The sequence below is a fragment of the Parasteatoda tepidariorum genome, chromosome 5 (genome assembly GCF_043381705.1).
Source record: "Parasteatoda tepidariorum isolate YZ-2023 chromosome 5, CAS_Ptep_4.0, whole genome shotgun sequence".
Taxonomy (NCBI): Eukaryota; Metazoa; Arthropoda; class Arachnida; order Araneae; family Theridiidae; genus Parasteatoda; species Parasteatoda tepidariorum.
The window spans coordinates 76,460,075-76,481,629 of record NC_092208.1 but is presented as its reverse complement, the minus strand read 5'-3'; the positions used below and the strand labels follow the sequence as shown (position 1 = coordinate 76,481,629).

Sequence of the window (21,555 nt, the reverse complement as noted above, 5' to 3'; positions counted from 1 at the left end):
TAAAAAAATAACGAATATTAAAAGTAATGCTTTAGCTCAACAAATGCACTATTTATAAATGTGCTCCTCTCATTATGTAAATTTCAAGTTAAAGATATAAAAAAAAATTAGCTGGAAAGAATAGTCGCCACTAAAAACAAAAATCAGAGTATTAAAAAAATATTTTTTTAAAATTTAACCTGAGAACTCCTGTTTTCTCAAACAAAGCCACAAGTCGTAAACGCACTTCTCTTGTCATTATTGTAATTTTTTTTAAGCTGTAAAAAACATTACCTTTTGCTAGCATGCTATTTTATTATACTTAAGTTTTATTGTTGGATTATTAAATATAGTTTTCAGTCATCATGATTCTTCCTTAAGCATAACATCAAAATGCACAAGCACACAACATAACGTGTACATAAGAAACGCAATACTTTAAAAAAAAATTTTAAAAACGTCTAAAAAGGAAAGCAAAATAATACAAGGTTGAGTCATTTACATTGCTTCAATAATCACAGATCATTTTGGCTACAAAATGATAGTTAATTTTTAACAGACAATAAACTTACAATATTTTACAGAAGAGGAGCTGCAACAGAATAGTCACAGCAGTACTTAACTTTATATCAGTCATACATAGAAATTCTGCAAGTGTTTTGTTAGATTCTTTTATCAAGGTAAAAAAAAAGGGGGGAAAATGTAATACACAGGGATGAGAGCAGTTAGAAAGTAAAAAAGAGGAAATCCAAGAGTGAGTGAATATATTTATAATATTTATTTTTATTTGTGCGTATATATGTATACATCCATCCAAAAATTTGACAAAAAAACTGCAATTTTTAAACTTGTAAACCAATGGATTATAAATCCCGAAGATTAATTTTAAAATTGTATGAATATATGTGGGAAGCGTATTCCACATGTCATGCACACGTACATATATCATTGCGCACCTCCCCCACGCATATCATGGCGTACCTCCCCACACATCGAATGATGGTAGCCGACGAGGCAGATGGCCTCTTCTAATAAGTAAAGTGTGTTTTGTATATTGTCGTGTGTTATGTCCTATATGTGAATAAATGTTACTTAACATAGTTCTGATGCTCCTTGCCTTTCCCCATATTTTGGGGGCTCGTCCTTCCCTCCTGCAATCCTAAGACAACAATACCCCTAGACACCTGAAGCTGTCGAAAAATAAAATGCACCAAAGACGTTCTACATTTTATTTTGATGAATTGCATTAAGACGTTAACAAACAGACGTGTTGTTTGAGTTGAATTGAAGTTCTTCTTCTGGACGATATTAAAAGATGATATGTTACAATATTTTTTTTGACGGACGGACTGCACCCAATACCAAGGTAGGCGAAATTTTATTAATTTCGTATTCAGAATTTTTATATTAAATAGAATTGAATTCAAAAGATTAGTAATTTTGAACAGTTCCACTTTCTGCGTTAATATGTTTAGAATTGTTTAAAACTTAATCTCTGTTTATCTAATTTCGATTTGTTTAATTTTTCATTGTAAATTAATCACGGCACTAAAATTAGGAGACATCCCCCTAATCGCCAATTCCTTAAAGTACGGAACTACTCAGGCTGTTAAAGCTTTAAATTCAATACTAGCACTCCCTGTTTTCGATAGAACATCGAGAAAAAGGATAAGAAACTTTTCAGCATTTCCTGATGATTTTGATTTCGAAAAACATAAGGAAAATTTGTTAGCTATTCTCTCTTTAAAAGAATTTATTTCAGTAGCTAATTTGTTGCATTTAGAAGTTGAAGGTGATGAGCAAATTTTATGTCAAAATATTTTAAATGCTTTATCAAACATTATTGAATTTCAAAAAACTTTAAGCACAGATTTTTTATCGGAAGACGAAAATGAAACTAATAATCCGATATTCCCGCCGAATCCAATAAATCAGAATGCTAATGTTTGTGGTTATTCAGTAGGCGCCAATTAAGGTCAGCCAACTACCCTCGTTAGTGAAGAGCTTGTATCAATTATTCAAGGTCTTTCTTTTTCTTCAAAACAAAGTAAAACCTTTTTCTTGTTCGAATGAGTTAGCTAATTCGGAAATGAATCCACAGTTCTTATTACTTTTAAGAGACATTTCTTCTAATTGTAGAAAATTTTCGGGTGAAGATTTTTATTCTATTAAAAGTTTTTTTTCGAGATGTTGAGGAAAATTTTGACTTATTCCCAGCTATAAGTTCCTCTCAGAAATTAATTTTTGCCAAACGTTTGATTTGTGGAACTGCCAAATCATTTTTGTTTTCAAAAAGAAATTTAAATACGTATGACGCTTTCAAAGATGAATTAATTAAAGAATTTTCAGATACTGTTACTTCAATAGAAATTCATTAAGAACTTGAAAAGCGCAAAATGTTGAAATCCGAAACTTCAATACAATATTTTAATTCAATGCGTGAATTAGCTAATAGATGTGATTCTACTATTGACGAATCATCAGTAATTCAGTATATTATAAATGGAATTTATGGAACACATTCTGACAAAATTATTCTTTATGGAGCGAATTCTTTTTCGGAATTGAAGCAAAAATTACGTGTGTATGAAACTGTTGTAAACAATAGGATCAATATTCCAAATTCGTCAAATTTTCCCCACATGATAGCCTAAAACAAAACAACTATAGAAAACCTTCAAAACTTAATGTTTTAGAATCAGCTAAAGCTCCTCAACGTTGTTTTAACTGTAATGATATCGGTCATTTATCTAAATCGTGTCCTAATCGTTTACGTGGTCCCAAATGTATATCATGCAATCTGTTTGGTCATAAATCCACAGAGTGTAGGCGAAATAATCGAAATTATAATTCTGCACCACATGCCAATGTAAATACCGTTCACGAATCTCCTTCTCATATTAATATGTGTATAATATCTGATATTAATCTAAACTAATATCTGATCAAAAACTAAACGGTTTAGCAGACACAGGTAGCAATTTGACATTGCTGAGAAAAGCGGCATATACAAACTTTGCCGCGCCACTATTAAAAAGAAACAATAAATTGTTAACTGGTTTTGGATTTTCACAAACAAACATCATCGGTTCTTTTGATTCCGAAATTATTATTGATGATCAAAATTTCCCTGTAACTATTTCTGTTGTGCCGAATAATTGTACAAATTATGATCTAATAATAGGTTGTGACGTTATTCAACAAGCAAACCTCTCTATTTCACCTGCCGGAGTTCAATTTTCAAAAATTTCTAAACCCTCTGATAATATAATTAAAAATTTCGTTATGACAATTTCTGACGATTCTCCCTCTTATGATATTGGTCTTAACGTTTCGAAACACTGTAACTCGTATAGAAGTTGAGCAACTTTTAATGGCTTATTCGCCAGAGAAAAAGAAAACTGCTAATATTGAACTTGATATCGTACTAACTGCCGACGAGTCAATTTTTCATAAACCCCGGAGTTTGCCATTTGTTGAGAATAGCATAGACGAACAAATTGAGGAGTGGGTTAAAAATGGAATTATTGAACCCTGTTCATCCCCGTACGCTAGTCAAGTTGTGGTAGTTCGTAAAAAAGATGGTATTGACTATAGACGTTTAAATCGAAAATTAATTAAAGATAACTACCCTCTTCCTTTAATTGATGATATTTTAGATTGTCTTCAAAATTCTAAAATTTTTATTACACTTGATCTGAAAAATGGGTTCCTACACGTTCCGGTTAATGAAAAAAGTCGTAAATTCACTAGTTTTGTTACACATAATGGTCAATATCAATTCAGACGTATGCCCTTCGGTCTTAGTAACGGTCCATCAACTTTTATGCGTTACATAAATGCTATTTTTCGAGACCTAATTGCTAAAGGTATTGTTTTGCCGTATATGGATGATATTGTTATCCCTGCTGCTAATGAATCTGAAGCTCTTAAATATTTAAAAATTGTTCTTGGGGTAGCTCGTGATTATGGACTTGAAATAAATTTTCAAAAATTCAAATTTTTACACAATAAGATTGAATTTCTTGGATATGTAATAGAAAAAGGAAAATTATCACCTTCTCCGTCTAAAACTAAAGCTGTTCTTAACTATCCAGATCTCAAAAATGTTAAAGACGTACGACGATTTCTCGGACTCACTGGCTATTTTAGAAAGTTTATACCCTCGTATTCCACTATAGCAAAACCTAAGTGACCTCCTACGTAAGGACAGCCCCTCTCAGTTTAAAATTGATCAGAAAGCCGCATTTCAGAAATTAAAATACTTACTTTCCCAAAAACCTGTTTTAAGTATTTATAATCAAAATTTTCCTACTGAGATTCATACTGACGCATCAATAGATGGTTTGGGGGCAGTCCTACTTCAAAAATCTATACATGACAACCAACTCCACCCAGTATTTTTTAAGTCAAAGAAAACATCGGACAATGAAAGAAAATATACAAGTTTTGAACTAGAAGTACTTGCAGTTGTAGAAGCACTAAAAAAATTTCGTATTTACGTGCTCGGTACCAAATTTAAAATAGTAACTGATTGCGACGCCTTAGTGAAAACTTTGAACAAAAAATAACTTAATTCCCGTGTTGCTAGATGGGCACTATATCTTCAAGAATTGGATTATACTATAGAACATAGAACTGGCACAAAGATGTGTCACATAGATGCTCTTAGTCGCTCTCCACAGTGCATGGTCATCCAAGATAGTTTACATCTTCAGCTACTAAAAGCGCAACAAACTGATGACCAAATAACCGCCATAAAAACTCTTCTTCAAAGTACACCTCACGATGATTACATACTAAAGAACAAATTATTATACAAAACTGTTAATGGAATCGATTTAATTGTAGTACCTGACGAAATGCAGACCAACATCATCAAAACTGCTCACGAACGTGGTCATTTTGCCGTATTACGCACACAAGAATTGGTCAGCAAAGACTTTTACATACCACATCTTAAAGACAAAGTTGAGAAATGCATTAAAAATTGTGTTACATGTATCCTAGCAAATCGAAAACGTGGCAAACAAGACGGTATGCTACATCCAATCGAAAAAAATGACTCACCTCTTCACACTTTTCATTTAGATCATCTAGGTCCGCTGGCAACCACCTCGAAGAAATATAAACACATTTTCACAGTTATAGATGCTTTTACTAAATTCAGTTGGCTCTATCCCATTAAATCCACAGACGTGGCAGAAGTCATCAATCGACTAGAAAAGCAAAGTCATATCTTTGGAAACTGAAGGAGGATCTGCATTTACCTCTGCTGCATTTCAAGACTACTGCTATAAAGAAAAAATTGCTCATGCTGCCATAACAGCAGGTTTACCAAGATCTAACGGCCAAGTTGAGAAACAAAATTCCACCCTTATTGACGTCCTTTCTAAACTCTCAGCAGACAATCCAGAGAAATGGTATACCCATGTTCCCAAACTGCAACAGATACTGAACTCAGCGTTTCAGCGAAGTATTAAGATGACGCCCTTCGAACTCCTCATTGGTACGAAAATGAAGTCGAGAAATGATATTAAGATCATAGAACTGCTTAACAATGAGACAACACCTAATTTCCAGCAGCAACGAGATGAACTACGCAAAATCGCAAAGAACCAAATTTGCAAAGTTCAAGATGAAAATCCCCGTTATTATAATCTCCGCCGTAAGCAAGCATAAAAATTCAAACTTCATGACTTAGTAGCAATTAAGTGAACACAGTTTAGTCCAGGTTTGAAGTTAAAGCAAAAATTTCTCGGACCCTATAAGTTGACAAAAATCAAAAATAATGACACCTATGACGTAGAGAAATGTGACTTCGTCGATGGACCTTTCAAAACCTCTACTTGTGCAGAGTATATGAAACCATGGCCTCACGATAATGAAAAAAAGTAATTTTTTATTCGAAAATAATCACTTTTATTTTCATGAAAGACTCATTGACTTTATCAAGAAAGTAAACTTTTTTTCCCTTCCTTTAATATCATTGACTCTAAATTTTATATTTAATGATTTATTTTTTATCTTGTTTTAGAGAATATTTACAGTTGCAGATTAATGTTTCATTGAAATGTGAAAAAGCTGTTACTGATATTCGTTTTACTATCGGTAATGTATGAAATTTTCTTTTCTTATATTCTAGTATTTCAGAAGATTGTAATGCAAACAGAAAATTGTAATGCTGTGTTATGAAAATGTTTCATAATTGTTTTGCTAAAAGTTTTCAGATTAATTTTCAAACTAATTGATTGTATTGTTAAATATTAGTCAACTTAATTTTCAGATTTTTTTTAAATTGTATTGGTAGATAGTTTTCAGATTTAATTTTATTGCTTGCAACACCAGGCGAGGTCGCCTACCTGGTCACGATGGCCGATGTGGGAAGCGTATTCCACATGTCATGCACACGTACATATATCATTGCGCACCTTCCCCACGCATATCATGGCGTACCTCCCCACACATCGAATGATGGTAGCCGACGAGGCAGATGGCCTCTTCTAATAAGTAAAGTGTGTTTTGTATATTGTCCTGTGTTATGTCCTATATGTGAATAAATGTTACTTAACATAGTTCTGATGCTCCTTGCTTTTCCCCATATATATGAATATGAATCACGCGCATGATTTTAAATTGAGAGAATATGACAATCCCAATATGAGGCTTTTAAATCACATGAATATGAAACTCTATATCGAATTTAAAAAATGCGAAAATACAAATCATGACGCGTAATTTTTAGATCATGTAAATACGAATCACAATGCATAATTTTTAAATCACACGAATACAAATCCCAATGTCTAAATTTCAAAGCACGTATAAATACGAAAATCGATGTTTGATATTGCAACCGCAAAAACGAATCACAACAATGGATTTCAAGCACGTGCAAATACGAATTGCTACATAAGGTTTCAAAAGTGAGTAAATACAAATCGCCATATTGGATTTTTAAATTTCGTAAATAAGAATCATAGTGTACGATGTTTAAATAACGTAAATAAGAATCGCAATGCGCAACTTTTAAATCAGGTAAATACGAAAGTCGATGATTGATATTAAAATCGCTTAAGAATAGAGATATTTGCAGAGTCTGGACTCTTGATTTTTGAAACGCTTGTTTGTTTTGTTTTTGTTAAGACATAATAAATAAAAATTTACAAGATTAATTGAATGAGCAAATAAATATTTTCACCGCAAATCCACCACTTTTTTTTCGTTTTCTTTCAGGACAGAAAACAGGAAGCAGCGACGTCTGAATTACGAACTATCCGGCAGACGGATAAAAATACGGAAAATCTTATTTTTTTCGCGTAAAAGCAGAGAAAATAGCTAAAATAAGTACAAATGCGGAAGGGTTAGCAGCTAGGACATAGTTTGAATTTTCTGTTAATCTTTGAAAATCGTAAATAAATATAATTATTTTATTTCAACGGCTGAATTTAAAAAAAAAAAAAAAAGCGGGATATTTATTTAAAAAAAAAACAAACTTTTAGAGAATCGGAGTTTTTGATAATAAAAAAATCTCATCCCTGCATAAAGGTCAACCTGTAAAAGGTTTATTCAAAGGAAAAGATTTTTAGAGAAACTTCAGAGGGAGGAATGGGACTACAATACTTTCTCTCCATGGAAAATTAAATTCCTCATAAAATATTTTAACTTGTGCGAAAAAATTTTTTCCATTGAAATTAGAGGGAAAAATCTGAAAATAAGTGGAAATACGCGAATACGCAGAAGAATCACATCCCTGAATACAGAAAAAAAAAATTTCATTTCCTTCAAAACATTTATTTGCTCTTCATTAGAAACCAATGTGCTTGCTGAGGGGGAGATTGTGTTATTAGTTAAGAAATTTTTGCTCGATCAAATACTGATTTAGCAATGATTTATTCTGCTGAGGAAAAGAGGACCAGTTTCGCTAATGCCTTTTCATATGGAAAAAGTTTTGGATTTCAATTTTTGGACTTGACATTGAGAAGTTTAGTTTCTTTTCCATTGAAAGTAATTTTACTAAAATTCAGACTATTCTTTTTAAATCATGTGTCCATCAAAATTGTAAGTTCTGAACAAACAAGAAAAATTTAGAATATCAGGACAAAATGCTAAAAATCAGAGCAAATAAGGACAAATTTTTTATCAGGAAATTCAGAATAACTACAAATCCTGTTAATTATTATTCTAGCTATTAGTACTAGTTTATGCAAGAGGTACAAGATGATTTATTATAAAATTTTTAATAACTTAAAATATTAATAAATTTAATTAAAAAAACTGAGATAGTAACACTAACTCAACACACTTGCTCTTAAGATAAAGTCAAACAATTCAAAGAAATAAAGAAAGCTAAAAAAAAAAAATTGCTCCAACATGAAAAATATTTCAGAAAATTAAAACCACCCCTGGCACAAAACTTAAGTTTGGAATAAATATTAAAGAAAGTGCAAAAACTATTTCTATGAGGTCACTATAGATCATGCACATGTGTGTGTGTCTGTTGTGCCAAAAAGTATTAAAATACTTACATAAGATCAAAACACACAACCCATGAAAGCACATCAATGGATTTCACTCAGAAAAGGAGAACCTAAAAATCTATCATTAGAATTTATAAGAGTTGCTGCCAATGAAAAATTTGGCTTTTCATTTTGTGTACAAATTAGAAACATCAGTGCAACAAATAGCAACCCAAGTTTTTTTTTTTTTTTTTAATATTTAGAGCAGCATGTTTAAAATACTATATCAAGAAATCTATTAACTATACCAATAGCATGTCAAATATTTAAATGCTTTATTACAGTCTAATAACTGAGCAACATGCACTGCAGATTACATTTTTAAATCAAAAAGATAGATGATAGAGAATAAGAAAAAAATTTAAAGATTATTTTTTTCTAATCACATAGACAAAAGAAAATAAACCCTTCTGTAATCTAACATTTAAAAAGACACACCAATCCATCCAGCAAGTGTATGACATGCGCCTCACTTTCTAAACATTGTTGAGGAAAGGAGTAAAAAATTTTTGGAATAACATTTACCCCTTTACGTTCTTTCAAATTTTAAAAATAGAAAAAAGAATAGTTTGGTTTAAAAAAATTAGTACTAATTTATTTTTTCTAATGAAAGTTTTAGGTCAAGTGTTATGAAAGTTTTTCATTCACTGCTCCCAGGAAAAAAAGATTGCAATAGAGTACCAGAGACAAAATGTTTGTAGGCAAGAACATGTTCAGCAGAAAATCTTCTTAGGAATTTCTAAAGCTAAAATATTTTAAATATTACATTAAAATACTTTGGCACTATCTCACCACGAAAAATAATGTGCTAAAAATCTTCTACTCTTCATGGTCTCGTAAAGCTGAACAAATAATTCTGTAAATCTCTTAAACTTTACATACATACATACATACATACATACATATATACATACATACATACATACATACATACATANACTTTCGTTCTAATGATCGGATTTTCACATACTAAGTGCCAATCTTAATGGTTTCTGGGGGTAACCTCAAATATGCTAATTGTTTAGTGCTAACTATTATTTAAGTTACGGAATCGGACACAAAAACGAACCTTCACTGAATAAATTTTTTCTTTTTTTACACATTTGGGTTCTTAATCTTCAAAATATAGGGGGTAGCCGCAATTTGGGAAATGTGGACTCCATAGTTTGGTCAGGAGAGCGCTTCAAAAGTTGGACCCCTTAATGTAAATTTCACTTTTCGCGTTTTTAGTCATATTTAAAATACTAATGAAGCAATTCAAAAAAAATTACACATAGTCATAGACCTCATTTACCCAAAGATAATTTCAAGAAAAAAATAGTTTTTAATAATTATTTATTACTTTTTATTACTTAATTAAATTGAAAATGAAAAAATTTTGGCATGAATTTTATAAGGCATGAATTTTTTTATACCATATTAATCTACATATTTTTCAATTGAAAAATCTAAAGTTTCAACTGTTTTTATTTATTAGAAGCTGAGAAAAATTAAAATTATTTAAAAAAAAAAAAAAAAAAATTGGCGACAATGAAGAAATTATTAAATGGGGCGATTAATATTAAAATGTGATAAACTTATGAGCAACTTGACTTTGCGCGCGTAGCGTAAAATTTCATTCATATATTTTTCGCTAATAACCTATTGCTAATTTTCTGTTTTTATTTCTTTTAAACTATAAAATCCGATGTTTCTTTTTTAGTCTTCTAAAATTCTATTTGCAATTTAGTAAAGAAATTTGAATAAAACATTTTAATCAATGAATGTCGAGATTAATTAAAGCATGCTTGTGATAGAATATGATTATACACCAGATTTTGCTTATTTAATGTGATTATTTTTTATTCCCAATAACTGATACAATTTCTATAATACACATATGTATGAATAGATTTGGAATAAAATATTTATCAATTTCTTGAATATATTTTTTACAAATATTAATAAAAATATGTAGTCAACATTTTTAAGCATCTCTCACATCATTGCAAATTTCTCAACATCTTATATATCATCTTAATCTTAAAAGAAATTTTTTAATTACCTGTCCGGGAGTGTTTCGCAGAACTATTTTACCAACTATTTAATAAAATTTTAACATTTTTAAAAATCTTATTCTTTACCCTACTATGTATATCATTTCTTCAATACTATACTAATCAATTTTTTTAATACTTTAATTTAGGTTTTCTTTAAAGTTCTTTTTAAATTATTGTCAAGTTTTTTTATGAAAGAATTATTGCCTGCTAGCTACGAATAAAACCTTGTTAATAAATTAAAAACATTCCGCTGCTTAAAATTATTTGATGCAAAACAGCTGATTATTTACTAAGCATACTGTTATTTTTTCGAAAAAAGAATATAAATTATTATTGTTTTCCTTTTCTTTTTTGTTTCTTGTGACTTCAACATAGATTACCTAAAATAGTGTTGATGTTTTATAAGTCACTAGAAAGAGTATAAAGATACCCAACCTAAAAAAGCTGTCCAACACATAGACAAAATTTTTAAGCGTCTTAAAATATCTCAGTATCTTAAATGTCTTCCTAACATCTTAGTTGCGAAATTAAATTTTTAATTATCTAACCACGTGTGATTCACAGAACTATCCAACAGATTATTTCATTATATCGCTTACTCTTTCTTTATGATATCATGTAGATTTTTTTCCAGATAATATACTAAACTATTTTATTTTATTTTTAACTTTAGCACGATTCGTAAGATATTATTGTAGCACAATTTGTTATCAGGAAAATGCCTTATTTTGGTAAGCAGTTTGTGAGAAGATTCTGAAGTCGTGCCAATTTTAGAATCATCTGATTTTAAAAAAATGCAATAAAAAATATGAAATTTCCAAACATATTTTGATAAAAAAATTAAAAAAAACGCAGCAATAAGGCTAACATACTTTTTACAGAAACTGTGAAAACCAATTTTTTCTATATTTTGTCAATAGAGGATAAGAATGATATTGCTTCAGGGAACCTACCCAATAATTTCGTTATTTCCAGAATGAAATCTGTTTGATTGAAACATATTATTACTTGAAAATTAAAACGAGAAAAAAATTAACTTTTATTATTTATCTAAGTTTATTTCATTTATTTAATGACAGCGGTATCAAGGTTAAGGATATGAGATGAAGCCTGTTTACTATTATACTATAAATGCATTAAATCATGTAGCTTGAATAATTTATTTTAAGTAAATTATTTAATAATTTTAAGCAAATAAGGGTGTAAAAATAAACTCGATCGAAATACTCCGAAAATATATGTAGAATAAACTCTTTGGAATCGCTATATATAAAAAATACCTACTCAAACAACTTCAAGTAGGACGGAAATGCTAACTTGTTTGAAATAGCTGTCTTTGTAACTATTTAATTTCGATTCCTGGTGCTAGGGGACATTCCATTTTCAAAATTTCAATTGTAAACGGAATTTTTTATGTCCTTAAAGATATAACGGCTTGCAGCAACAACAAAAAAATTGACAGCATTGATTTTTTTGCAAAGTAGTAAGTTATTTTTTTCAATCTAAGAACCTGTGCCTATAACTTATGTAAAACTTATTTTAATATTGAGTGAAATAATTTAATATGTTGTGTTATGAAATGGATAATCCTAAGAAACTGAATCGAAAATATAAAAACTTCATTGATTTAAAAAATAATAGACAATAAAAATAGACATGTTTTGAGAGTGCAATAATTAAAGTCACAAGTTATTCAAGCCTGACAAGTCTTGAGAATGGGCGCTTATATTTGAACGCTCGAAACATGTCGACTTTTACTTCCCTCTTCATATTTTTTTAAGCCAGTTTAGTTTTTATTATCAATTATACTGTTTTACATTTGGGTTTTGATCATTATTTTGATAAGGATTTTACTCTCGTTAAAGTAAACATATGCATTTTAATATTTTAACAGGATTCATGTGGTCTTTAAAAATGCAAGAGCATCAATATTGGGAAAGTTATATTTAACTTTAAAATTAAAATTTTGAGTTAATAAAATTAAATATTGCATCTTTTAAGTTTTTGTGCCCCCATTTCAGTATCTTAAGGACCTTAAGAGCTCGGTTTAAAAAGAGAGTATCGTAGCAGATATATATATAAGAAGGCAAAAATAATCACAGTAGCAGTATTTGGTGGTAAATGTAGCTTATCGTAATTGAAGAACATGCTGTGCAACATTTTTTGGTGAATTTGCGAAGTAAGTTTCAGAATGTATCGAAACATGAGGATGCTATTTGCAAATCATCTTTATCCAAAGAAAACCATGTAACCTAAATATCTAACAGAATGAAGCGATTTTTTAAACAATGAATCATACATTATGCAACATATTATTTCAATATCTTATTCTTAAACATAATATATTCCAATGTTTTTAGAATGCTACTAAACATTCAGCAATTCCGTGAGTTATAGAAAAAAGAAATATCGTAAATTATAAAAAACCTTGTGAATGCGCATTAGAATTGCTATACAATCTACATTTTATTTTTCAAGCACTTTTTTTTCCTTCATACTTTCTTGCCTAGAAGACTTGATTAAAGATGTTAAAATGATTATCCCTAAAATTTTGTTTATAGCTATAATAAGTTATGTCAATTTGATTTTAGTATGAAATCCTCGAATAAATATAGCAAAAACATAATCTCAATAATATCAGATAAAAAGTTCATGTATTTAAATTCTAAAAGCTTAGAAAATAATTTATAAATTAATTCAAATTTTCTTTTCAAAGAAAGTTAAAAAAAAATTTTTTTGCTTTTTGGACAGAATCTTATTAAAAATTGTCTATTGCCTAGAAACTTCCGAGATATTTTCTCTTAACAATAAATTAAACCTCTCCGAGCAATCACAGAACATTATTTAAATTTTTTTTACAGTCAGAACTTGGTTGGTTTGCAGCCTAGTAAAATTAAGTACCGTAATTTCGCGCGTATAGTCCGCGGACTATCTGTGTTTAAAATGCGAATTTTTGAAGCTGCGGACTATCCACCAGTGCGGATAATACGGTGGTTGTTCACGGTTAAAATCATTGAAATTTAAAAAACACGCTGTCGTGAACTGCCGATAATCAAATATAAACAGCGCAAGACCTTTCTTGGAATCAAAGAGAACTTAATCTCTCTTTCCCTTCTGCCATATGAACAGCTATTGAGTGTAGGAAATGGCCGTGGAGTAGAGAAGCATAAATCAGAAAGGAATGAATGAAGGAAATCAGGGTGGGGCCAGTGATAACGTCAACTGTAAAACAAGCACTCCCCCCCCCTGCTTTTTTCAGGAAATATGTCTCTTCCACTTGTCATGAATGCCTCTCTCCACTCCACTTTTTTCTTCAGCTGCTTGTTAAAAACATGTGAATGTTTGATGAATAAAGGGTGCTGATGAACTTGGAATAACCTTGAATAATCTTACAATTAAAATGTTCCAGAAGAATTTCAAACGTTCAACTGAAGGTCAGTGAAGAGGGGAAAAAGCTAAGTGTGTGAGAATTTTAGACAGGGGATAAAAGAAAGACCGTCCTAGGCGGAGTTACTTAAAAAAAAAAAAAAACCTGATTGGAGAAGCAAAAATAGGGGGAGGAATTGCTAAAAATAGAAACTTGTTTTAAATGCTTGGGAGAGCGCTTTTTATCATTTTTTTTTTTCATTGCTCACATTTCTGTCTGATTTCGACCATCGTCCTCCGCTTATTATTATTTTTTTTAAATCGTTGTATCTTCAATTCTGATGCGTTTTTGTCTTATTAATGCACAGTATTTTGTTTTCGTATTTTGTCTTTCATCTTCATTAACGTTGATCCAACATAATGTCTGTGAAACATCGCCGGAGTTTTACTGCTGAGTTTAAACTCAAGGTAGTTGTGAAAGCTGAAAAAGATGGAAACAGAGAAGCGGGCCGTTATTTTGAAGTGGACGAGAAAGCGGTGAGAAATTGGCGCAAACAAAAGGGTGTGAAAAAAAGAATGGGAAGAAAGCTATCCAATCGGCACGGAAAAGTAAAATGGCCAGCTTTAGAGGAAAACTTACTAAGATGGGTTCTCGACCAAAGAAATGCCGGACGCTCCATTTCAACAGTTAAAATCCGTCTCCGAGCGAAGGCCATGGCAGATGAGATGCAAATAACGGATTTCAAGGGAGGAATAAATTGGGTTTACCGCTTCATGCGTCGTAAAAACTTGAGAGTTCGCAGCAGAACGACAATGTGTAAGGCTGTTCCGCACGACGTACATGGAAAAAAAGTTTCTTTCCTTCAGTTTAAAAGGAAAGTTATTGCAGAAGGGAAGTATTCCCTAAAAAATATTATAAATATGGACGAAGTTCCATTAACATATGATTGTCCACCGAATCGCAATGTCGATACTTGTGGAGTGAAAACAGTATCCATAACAACAACTGGTCAGGAAAAGACCCATTTCACAGTGATGCTCGCCTGCTGTGCTGACGGCACAAAGTTGAAGCCGCTCTTAATCTTTAAGAGAAAAACAATTCCGAAGGAAAATTATCCTCGAAGCGCCGTAATACGATGTAATGAAAAGGGTTGGTGCAACGAGGACATTATGCTCGATTGGTTTCAAGAAGTTTGGAAGAAGAGAGAAGGTGCCTTTTTCAATTCCAAAGGAGTACTAATTATGGATTCAATGAGGACACACATAAAAGACAGTGTAAAGGCGGAAGCTAAAAAAAAAAACATCGGTGCTGAACTTAGCGTTATTTCAGGAGGTTTAACAAAAATCCTGCAACCTCTGGATATTAGCGTGAACAAAAGTTTCAAGTGCTGGGAGAACTGGATGTCGGAAGGTTTACATACTTTCACAAAAGGAGGAAAAATGAGACGCGCTTCATACACTGAAGTTGCCGAATGGGTCGATAAATCCTGGAAAAGTGTTAAAGCGTCAACCATCATATCGGGATTTATAAAAGCCGGGATTGTTAGTGAAAGCGAGGAAATCACTGACAGTGAAGATAGTGACGCTGAAAATGAACTTTTGGACACGCTCTCCGAAAATATATTAGAACTGTTTAATTCTGATACTGATGAATCGGACTTTGAAGGTTTTCGTTAATATAGTAGAATGTGTGATTGATTAAAATATGATTAATTAGTAAGCACTGTTTTTTATTTATATTTAGCGTTTTATTTCAGAAGGTATATTAGTAAGTACTTTTTTTCTATTTATACTTAGTTCTTTGATTCTAAAATAATTCGGACGTATAGTTCGCGGACTATCTGACGATTTTTGAAATTTTTCTACTATAAAATTGGACCTGCGGACTATACGTGCGAAATTACGGTCTTCCTCTTTTGAATTAGTCTATGGGTAATCTTAAAATATTCATTTGCGGTGGCTACTTTTCTTGGTTGTTTTCTGGACTATCGCCAAATATATAAATCTTTATTTCGACCCAATTTTTTCAAAATTTTATCTACTCCCCCTCAAGGGTCAGGATTTCAAATATGTAGAAATAAACATGTTTATTCAGAGAAAGTACGTTATTGTATTATTGAAAGTAGTTATATTTCGTAACTTAATTAATAGTTAGCACTAATTAATTAGCATATTTGAGGTCACCCCCAGGAACCATTAAGATTGACACTTAGTATGTGAAAATCCGATCATTAGAACGAAAGTTATTCAGGGTGATATCTTTTTTTTTTGCGGACTGAATATATTTTTTGTCAAAGCAACTTATCAATGTAGACTGAATTAATAAATTTTTTTTTGTGCATGTGAAATGACAGATAGAAAGTTATAAATATAAAAAAGCTCTGGTGTCTGAAGTTACAAAAAAAATATTAGCCTTTTTTACTATTACAAAATACTTAAAAACTAAAAAAATTGAGAATCAAAGAATGCTATTATATGTTTATTTTTTGTTATATTGCGCTTCATATCATGGATTTGCCCTCATATCACCACACAAAAATTTATTTGAGTGAAACTTTGTATTTAAAAATAGTTTATTAAGATATTTTGTATTGAGACACAATAAGAATTATTTAATATTTCAATTATAGTTATTAAATATTGCTGATGTGATATTTATTTAAAGTCACAACCACAACATCGGTTTAAATCTAAACGAACTATCAAGCAAATTTATTCAAAAATGTGTTGGAAAACATGTAGATAGCAACAGTAACTATACCCTTTGATTAAGTTGTGTAAAACCCACTTAATAAATCAAAATAAGTATTATTTCAACATGAGTGCAGTTTATTAATTCAGTCTACATTGATAAGTTGCTTTGACAAAAAATATTCTTGTAAACAATAACAATATATGATTTTAAGAAAATAAATGAAAAGGTATGAATTCTATTAAAATTGAAACGAACAAAGCAAATAAATTAGCAAAATATTTTATTATTTGATATTTAGTAGCTTTTTTGCTATTCTTAGCTTTTTAATTATTTTTTTTTTTTAAAAATATGTTAGCAACAGCTTTTATTCTCTTTTACTCCAATTAAATAAAAAGGAATAGGGAAAAAAAATAATTGAAACTCTAGATGCTTAGAGTTAAAATAAAACAAAATGTAACATAATTAACTTAACCCTTTCGAGCCGACTGTCACATATATGTGACAGCAAGAAACGCGCTCACTTCCCGGCCGACACACCCGCGTGTCAGAGAGTTTTCTCGTTCACCCCCGACCGTCACTTATTTGTGCCAGCGTTTCGGAACGTTTTAAAAAATGAAATTTCTTCCAAAAGATGGCATTGTATGTCCATATGGTTTCAGATACATGTAGATTTGACCTTCTACTCAAGATGAAAGTACATTCACGTGGTTTTTAGGGGANCTATCAAAAATTCCTTATCATTGGATAAACAGGAGGAAAATTGCTAACAGGACAGGTTCTACCAGGGAAAGAGGATTGTTATTATGAGGATATTACATATTTTGAATTACAGAATTTTTCCTTGAAATTTTATTTTTGCTTGTCAAGTCTTTGAATGAACTATAGTTATTTTTTAATTTTCCTAACTTTATGAATATGAAAGAAAAATCCTGACTTTTTCCTGACTTTATGAATATTTAAGAAAAATCCTGACATTTTCCTGACTTTTTAGCTTAATTTTAGAATATCCTGACTTTTGCAGGTTCTGCAGGTTTTCCTGACCGTGTAAGAACCCTGATAATTAACTTAAAGATTAAAAATTTCGAATCACTTTAAATAATAAATAAGAAAAAAATTTATTATTATTTTTTTTTTTTTAGAAGTCTATATTTATGCAATTTATACATTTTTTTTTTCTTTAGCAGAAGAATGAATAGCAGAGAAAAATCCCAAAATCATTGGAAAAAGATTAAAGAAAACCCTCATAATTATGCTGAATATCTATCAAAACAGAAAGTAAGAGATAAATAACAAGGAGGCAAACGAAGAAACAAAGAAAAGAAAAATGTAATGGCCAAAGAGGAATATACAATTACAAAGCCAAAAGCAGTGTGAGAAGCAAAGAAAATTTATATTATTATCGTATCATTCATTAATATGTTAAATAAAAAAAACTACTTTGCATCTGTCATTCTTTTGTTGGCCAAGCCTCAACCACAATAAAAGCTTTGAATATTTCCTACACAAACAAAAAATTAAAAAATTATTTAATTTTTTCAGAGATTACTTAAGTATTATTGTCTAACATAAAAAAAAACACAGTTGTAGTAACGGATAGCAAATTCCTAGTAACAGATGGCGCGACCCCTCTATCCACATAAACAATAACAATAGTCTTTGTTCCGACTTACTAAGTGAGATGACGCAAGATGAGCTACCCAAACCTATCCTGGTTCCCTTTTTCCCCAATCAGTTTGGGTACAACTTTAAAATACTTTCTATCTTAATACATTTTATGTTGTTACTCATTATTGTAGAATGAATGTGTGAATGTATAATTAAAGCTGAGCTCTTCGTGATGGTGTTTGTTTCCAACTTCTGTCCTTACACAGTTATAATTCATAGAATTTTTAGTTTCTATATATTGAAAGGTGAAAATGCATGTTCCTTTTATGTCTCACGTGCAACTAGTGGAAACTATTTTTTTTTTTCAAAAATAAATATAAGGAAATTTTCAGATTTTTATTATGTATCTGTGAGAGGTATCCATTGAAATCCATTAAAATTTAAACCAATGCCCTAAATATTTTAGCTAATGGCTAATTTAGATTAGGCAAAAAGCAACAATTGAACAATTTACTTAGTGAATAATAAAAGCTAGGCATAAAATTAATGATGATCCGGGATGACTAAAATTTGACTTAGGCTACCTTAAAATAATTATTACTGGTCCCTGGGACTGACAATGGATGTAAAGAAATGGTAAGCTATTTTTTTTATTTATTTACAGTTATATGATTAGTCACAAAATAGAATATTTCATCATAATTGTGAGCATCTCATAACCTTTGTATAGTAATTTTTCTTTTAATTTCACTTAAAAAAAAAAAAGTATAATAGACGCGTGCAAAAGTGCCAATGGAAATGGGTACAAACTAGTTATATCTCAGAGTCCGGTGAATCAGTGACTAAATTTTTTTATTTGTTTAATTTTCTTCAATAAAAATATTTTAAAATAATGGAAAAGTGCATGAAATGATCTACCCATGTAAATAGAAGGAAATTTAAAAAAAAAAAAAAAAAAAATTCACCTGCAAATTTATTGTTTTTACCACTCTCAAAAAGTCCTACTTCAAGAAGAAACAAGAAATATGACATAAAACATAAATTAAAAATTTCTTAATATGTTAAACAGAAACAAAATAAGTCTTTTAAACATTAATAAATGATGCATCACTTATCAAAAACTGCTAATAAAATAAAATTTTCAAGAAAAACTGAGAGGAAGTTTCTTGAGTAATTTTCAAAAAATTGACATTTGAGCAATTGCTTCTTAAAATGGCATTCTAATTAAGCATTAAAATTGGATGATAGACTAACAGAACAGTATAAAAGAATATGCAAAAAATAATGACTGAATACCCACCAAGCAACAGTGAAGCAGAAGAAGGAAATGTTTGCAAACAGTTCGTGCTTTTTAATTATTCTGTTTCCTTGTATTTTGAAGTAAACATTAAGCTTCGTGAATTCTAAAAAGATGTCACAAATATCATGTGTGAAAAGAACTAAGGTACCAATATTGTGGTATCTGCAAATAAATAATAAATTTTATACACCAAGACACACATAAAATTTGACATTATGTTACATTTTGCAAGGATTGCAGTTTGTCGCAGTACACAATTAAACGACTGTCACATTTTGCTTTTAAAAATTAATATTTGAAATTTTACATAACCATGTAGCATAAAGCACAGTTGACCGATAATCATGATTTCTTGAAGAAGAAAAATTTGATATTTTTATTGAAACTATATTTTTATTGTGAAAACATTGAATAGAACAATGTGAAAAGCATGCTTTTGCATAATACATGGCGAAAATCGACATGGTAAAGCAAAAAATCTCATTTGAAAAAGGAAAATTAAGCACTTTTTAAAAAACAGCAATGACAAAAGCACCTTTAAGGGCTTTTAAAAAACACAAATCAAAAACAAGCACCCTTAAAACTTTTTAAAAACACTACACATCATGATGCCTTAATGGAAAACAGGTTGCTTTCTTTCCCCCCTTTTAGATGATTTAGCTGACGGAATATTGTTTTTTTATTTTTTTAGTTATTATTGATCACTGTTGCAATTGTTCTTCCCACAATACTGACAATTATTTTTTCAATTATTTTATGATTATTTTCCTATTCATTATTATTTTTCATTTTTGACAAAACCATAGCTAGATAAATATAATTTTCATTGATTAAACTTTTACTATTAAATTGCAAATTATCCACAAAATAAATGCTAATTCTACTAATCAATAGTAATCTTTCAATAATTGTTTATCAACCAAATCTGATATTGAATACTTTAATTTTTGCCCCTAATCATCATATTTGTTATATATTTCTTAATATAACTAATATGTTAATAATAAATTTAATATGATACACAAGGTTCTCACTTAATTTTAGAAAAAAAAATTCCCAGACTTTTCCAGGTATTTCAAGAAAATTTCAATGCAAATCCTGACTATATTTTATCTATACCAAGCAATTTTTGATTGGAAAACTTTAATTGTAATATTTATAATGCCAAATTAGATTTTGTGAGCAAAAAAATATCATTAAATGAGGATGGAAACATGGAAAAGCTTTATTAAATGTGAGTATTTACAAAAAATAGTAATAGATGTTTGAATTATTCAAATCAAATTTAAATAACTGATTATTGTTACTAAATATTCTAAGACTGGTTATTTTCCATATAGGAATTTTCCAGGTTAGTGTAAAAAAATGCAACTATCCCTAGCCATTCCCTGTTTTTAAGAATCAAAATAAAATTCTTTGAAAATTCCAGGTTTTCCCTGCTCTGACTGACTTGTAAGAGCCCTGTTATGAACTAATCACAAAAAAAATAAAATCACAGATGTTTTTTATTCAAGCTCAATACACTCACGGATTTGTAAAAATAAAGCTATAATTTGTCAGTTATATATCAAATTAAAAATAAATTAATTTAGATCAAGAAACTTTCTTTAAAAAAAAAAATAACAATCAAAACTAATTGTGACAGATTAAGTCCTTCATTATGTATGCAAACTACAAGTTTAAAAGCTTCAAAGAAATTTGTATTTAAATAAACAAAAAACTAATTGAGTATCATTGTTGCATATATGTTGATTTAGTAGTAAATTATTTTGCATCAGCTAATATAAGTTATAATTTAAAAAATTTGCATATCTTAATCCATATTTAGTCATTTATATTTTATCATCATTTTTTAGTTTATAGTAATCAATATATAATATTCATTATCTTCTCATTACTGCTCCACATAAAACCTAGTCAATGAAATCATACTTTAAAATATCCACAGCCTTAAAAATATATTTACAAAGTATTCCAGATAGAAAGAAAAAAAATTTGCTTTAAATTAATGAATTTTTTTATAAAGAAAATCAGCTGATTTAAATTTGTCAT

At 29.9% G+C, this 21,555-nt stretch overlaps 1 protein-coding gene across 3 annotated transcripts in view; it reads right to left on the bottom strand.

Moving 5' to 3' along the window:
• The window catches only part of LOC107455157 (ceramide synthase 1), a gene marked incomplete at its 5' end in the record, with an annotated part of 94,994 nt that overhangs the window by 32,183 nt on the left and 41,256 nt on the right, over positions 1-21,555 (bottom strand). For all 3 annotated transcript variants that reach the window (XR_011636738.1, XM_016072627.3, XM_016072626.3), the window contains 1 exon segment: positions 19,504-19,665. Coding sequence is in view for 2 of the 3 variants with exons in the window: in XM_016072627.3 (XP_015928113.2) it covers positions 19,504-19,665 (162 nt within the window).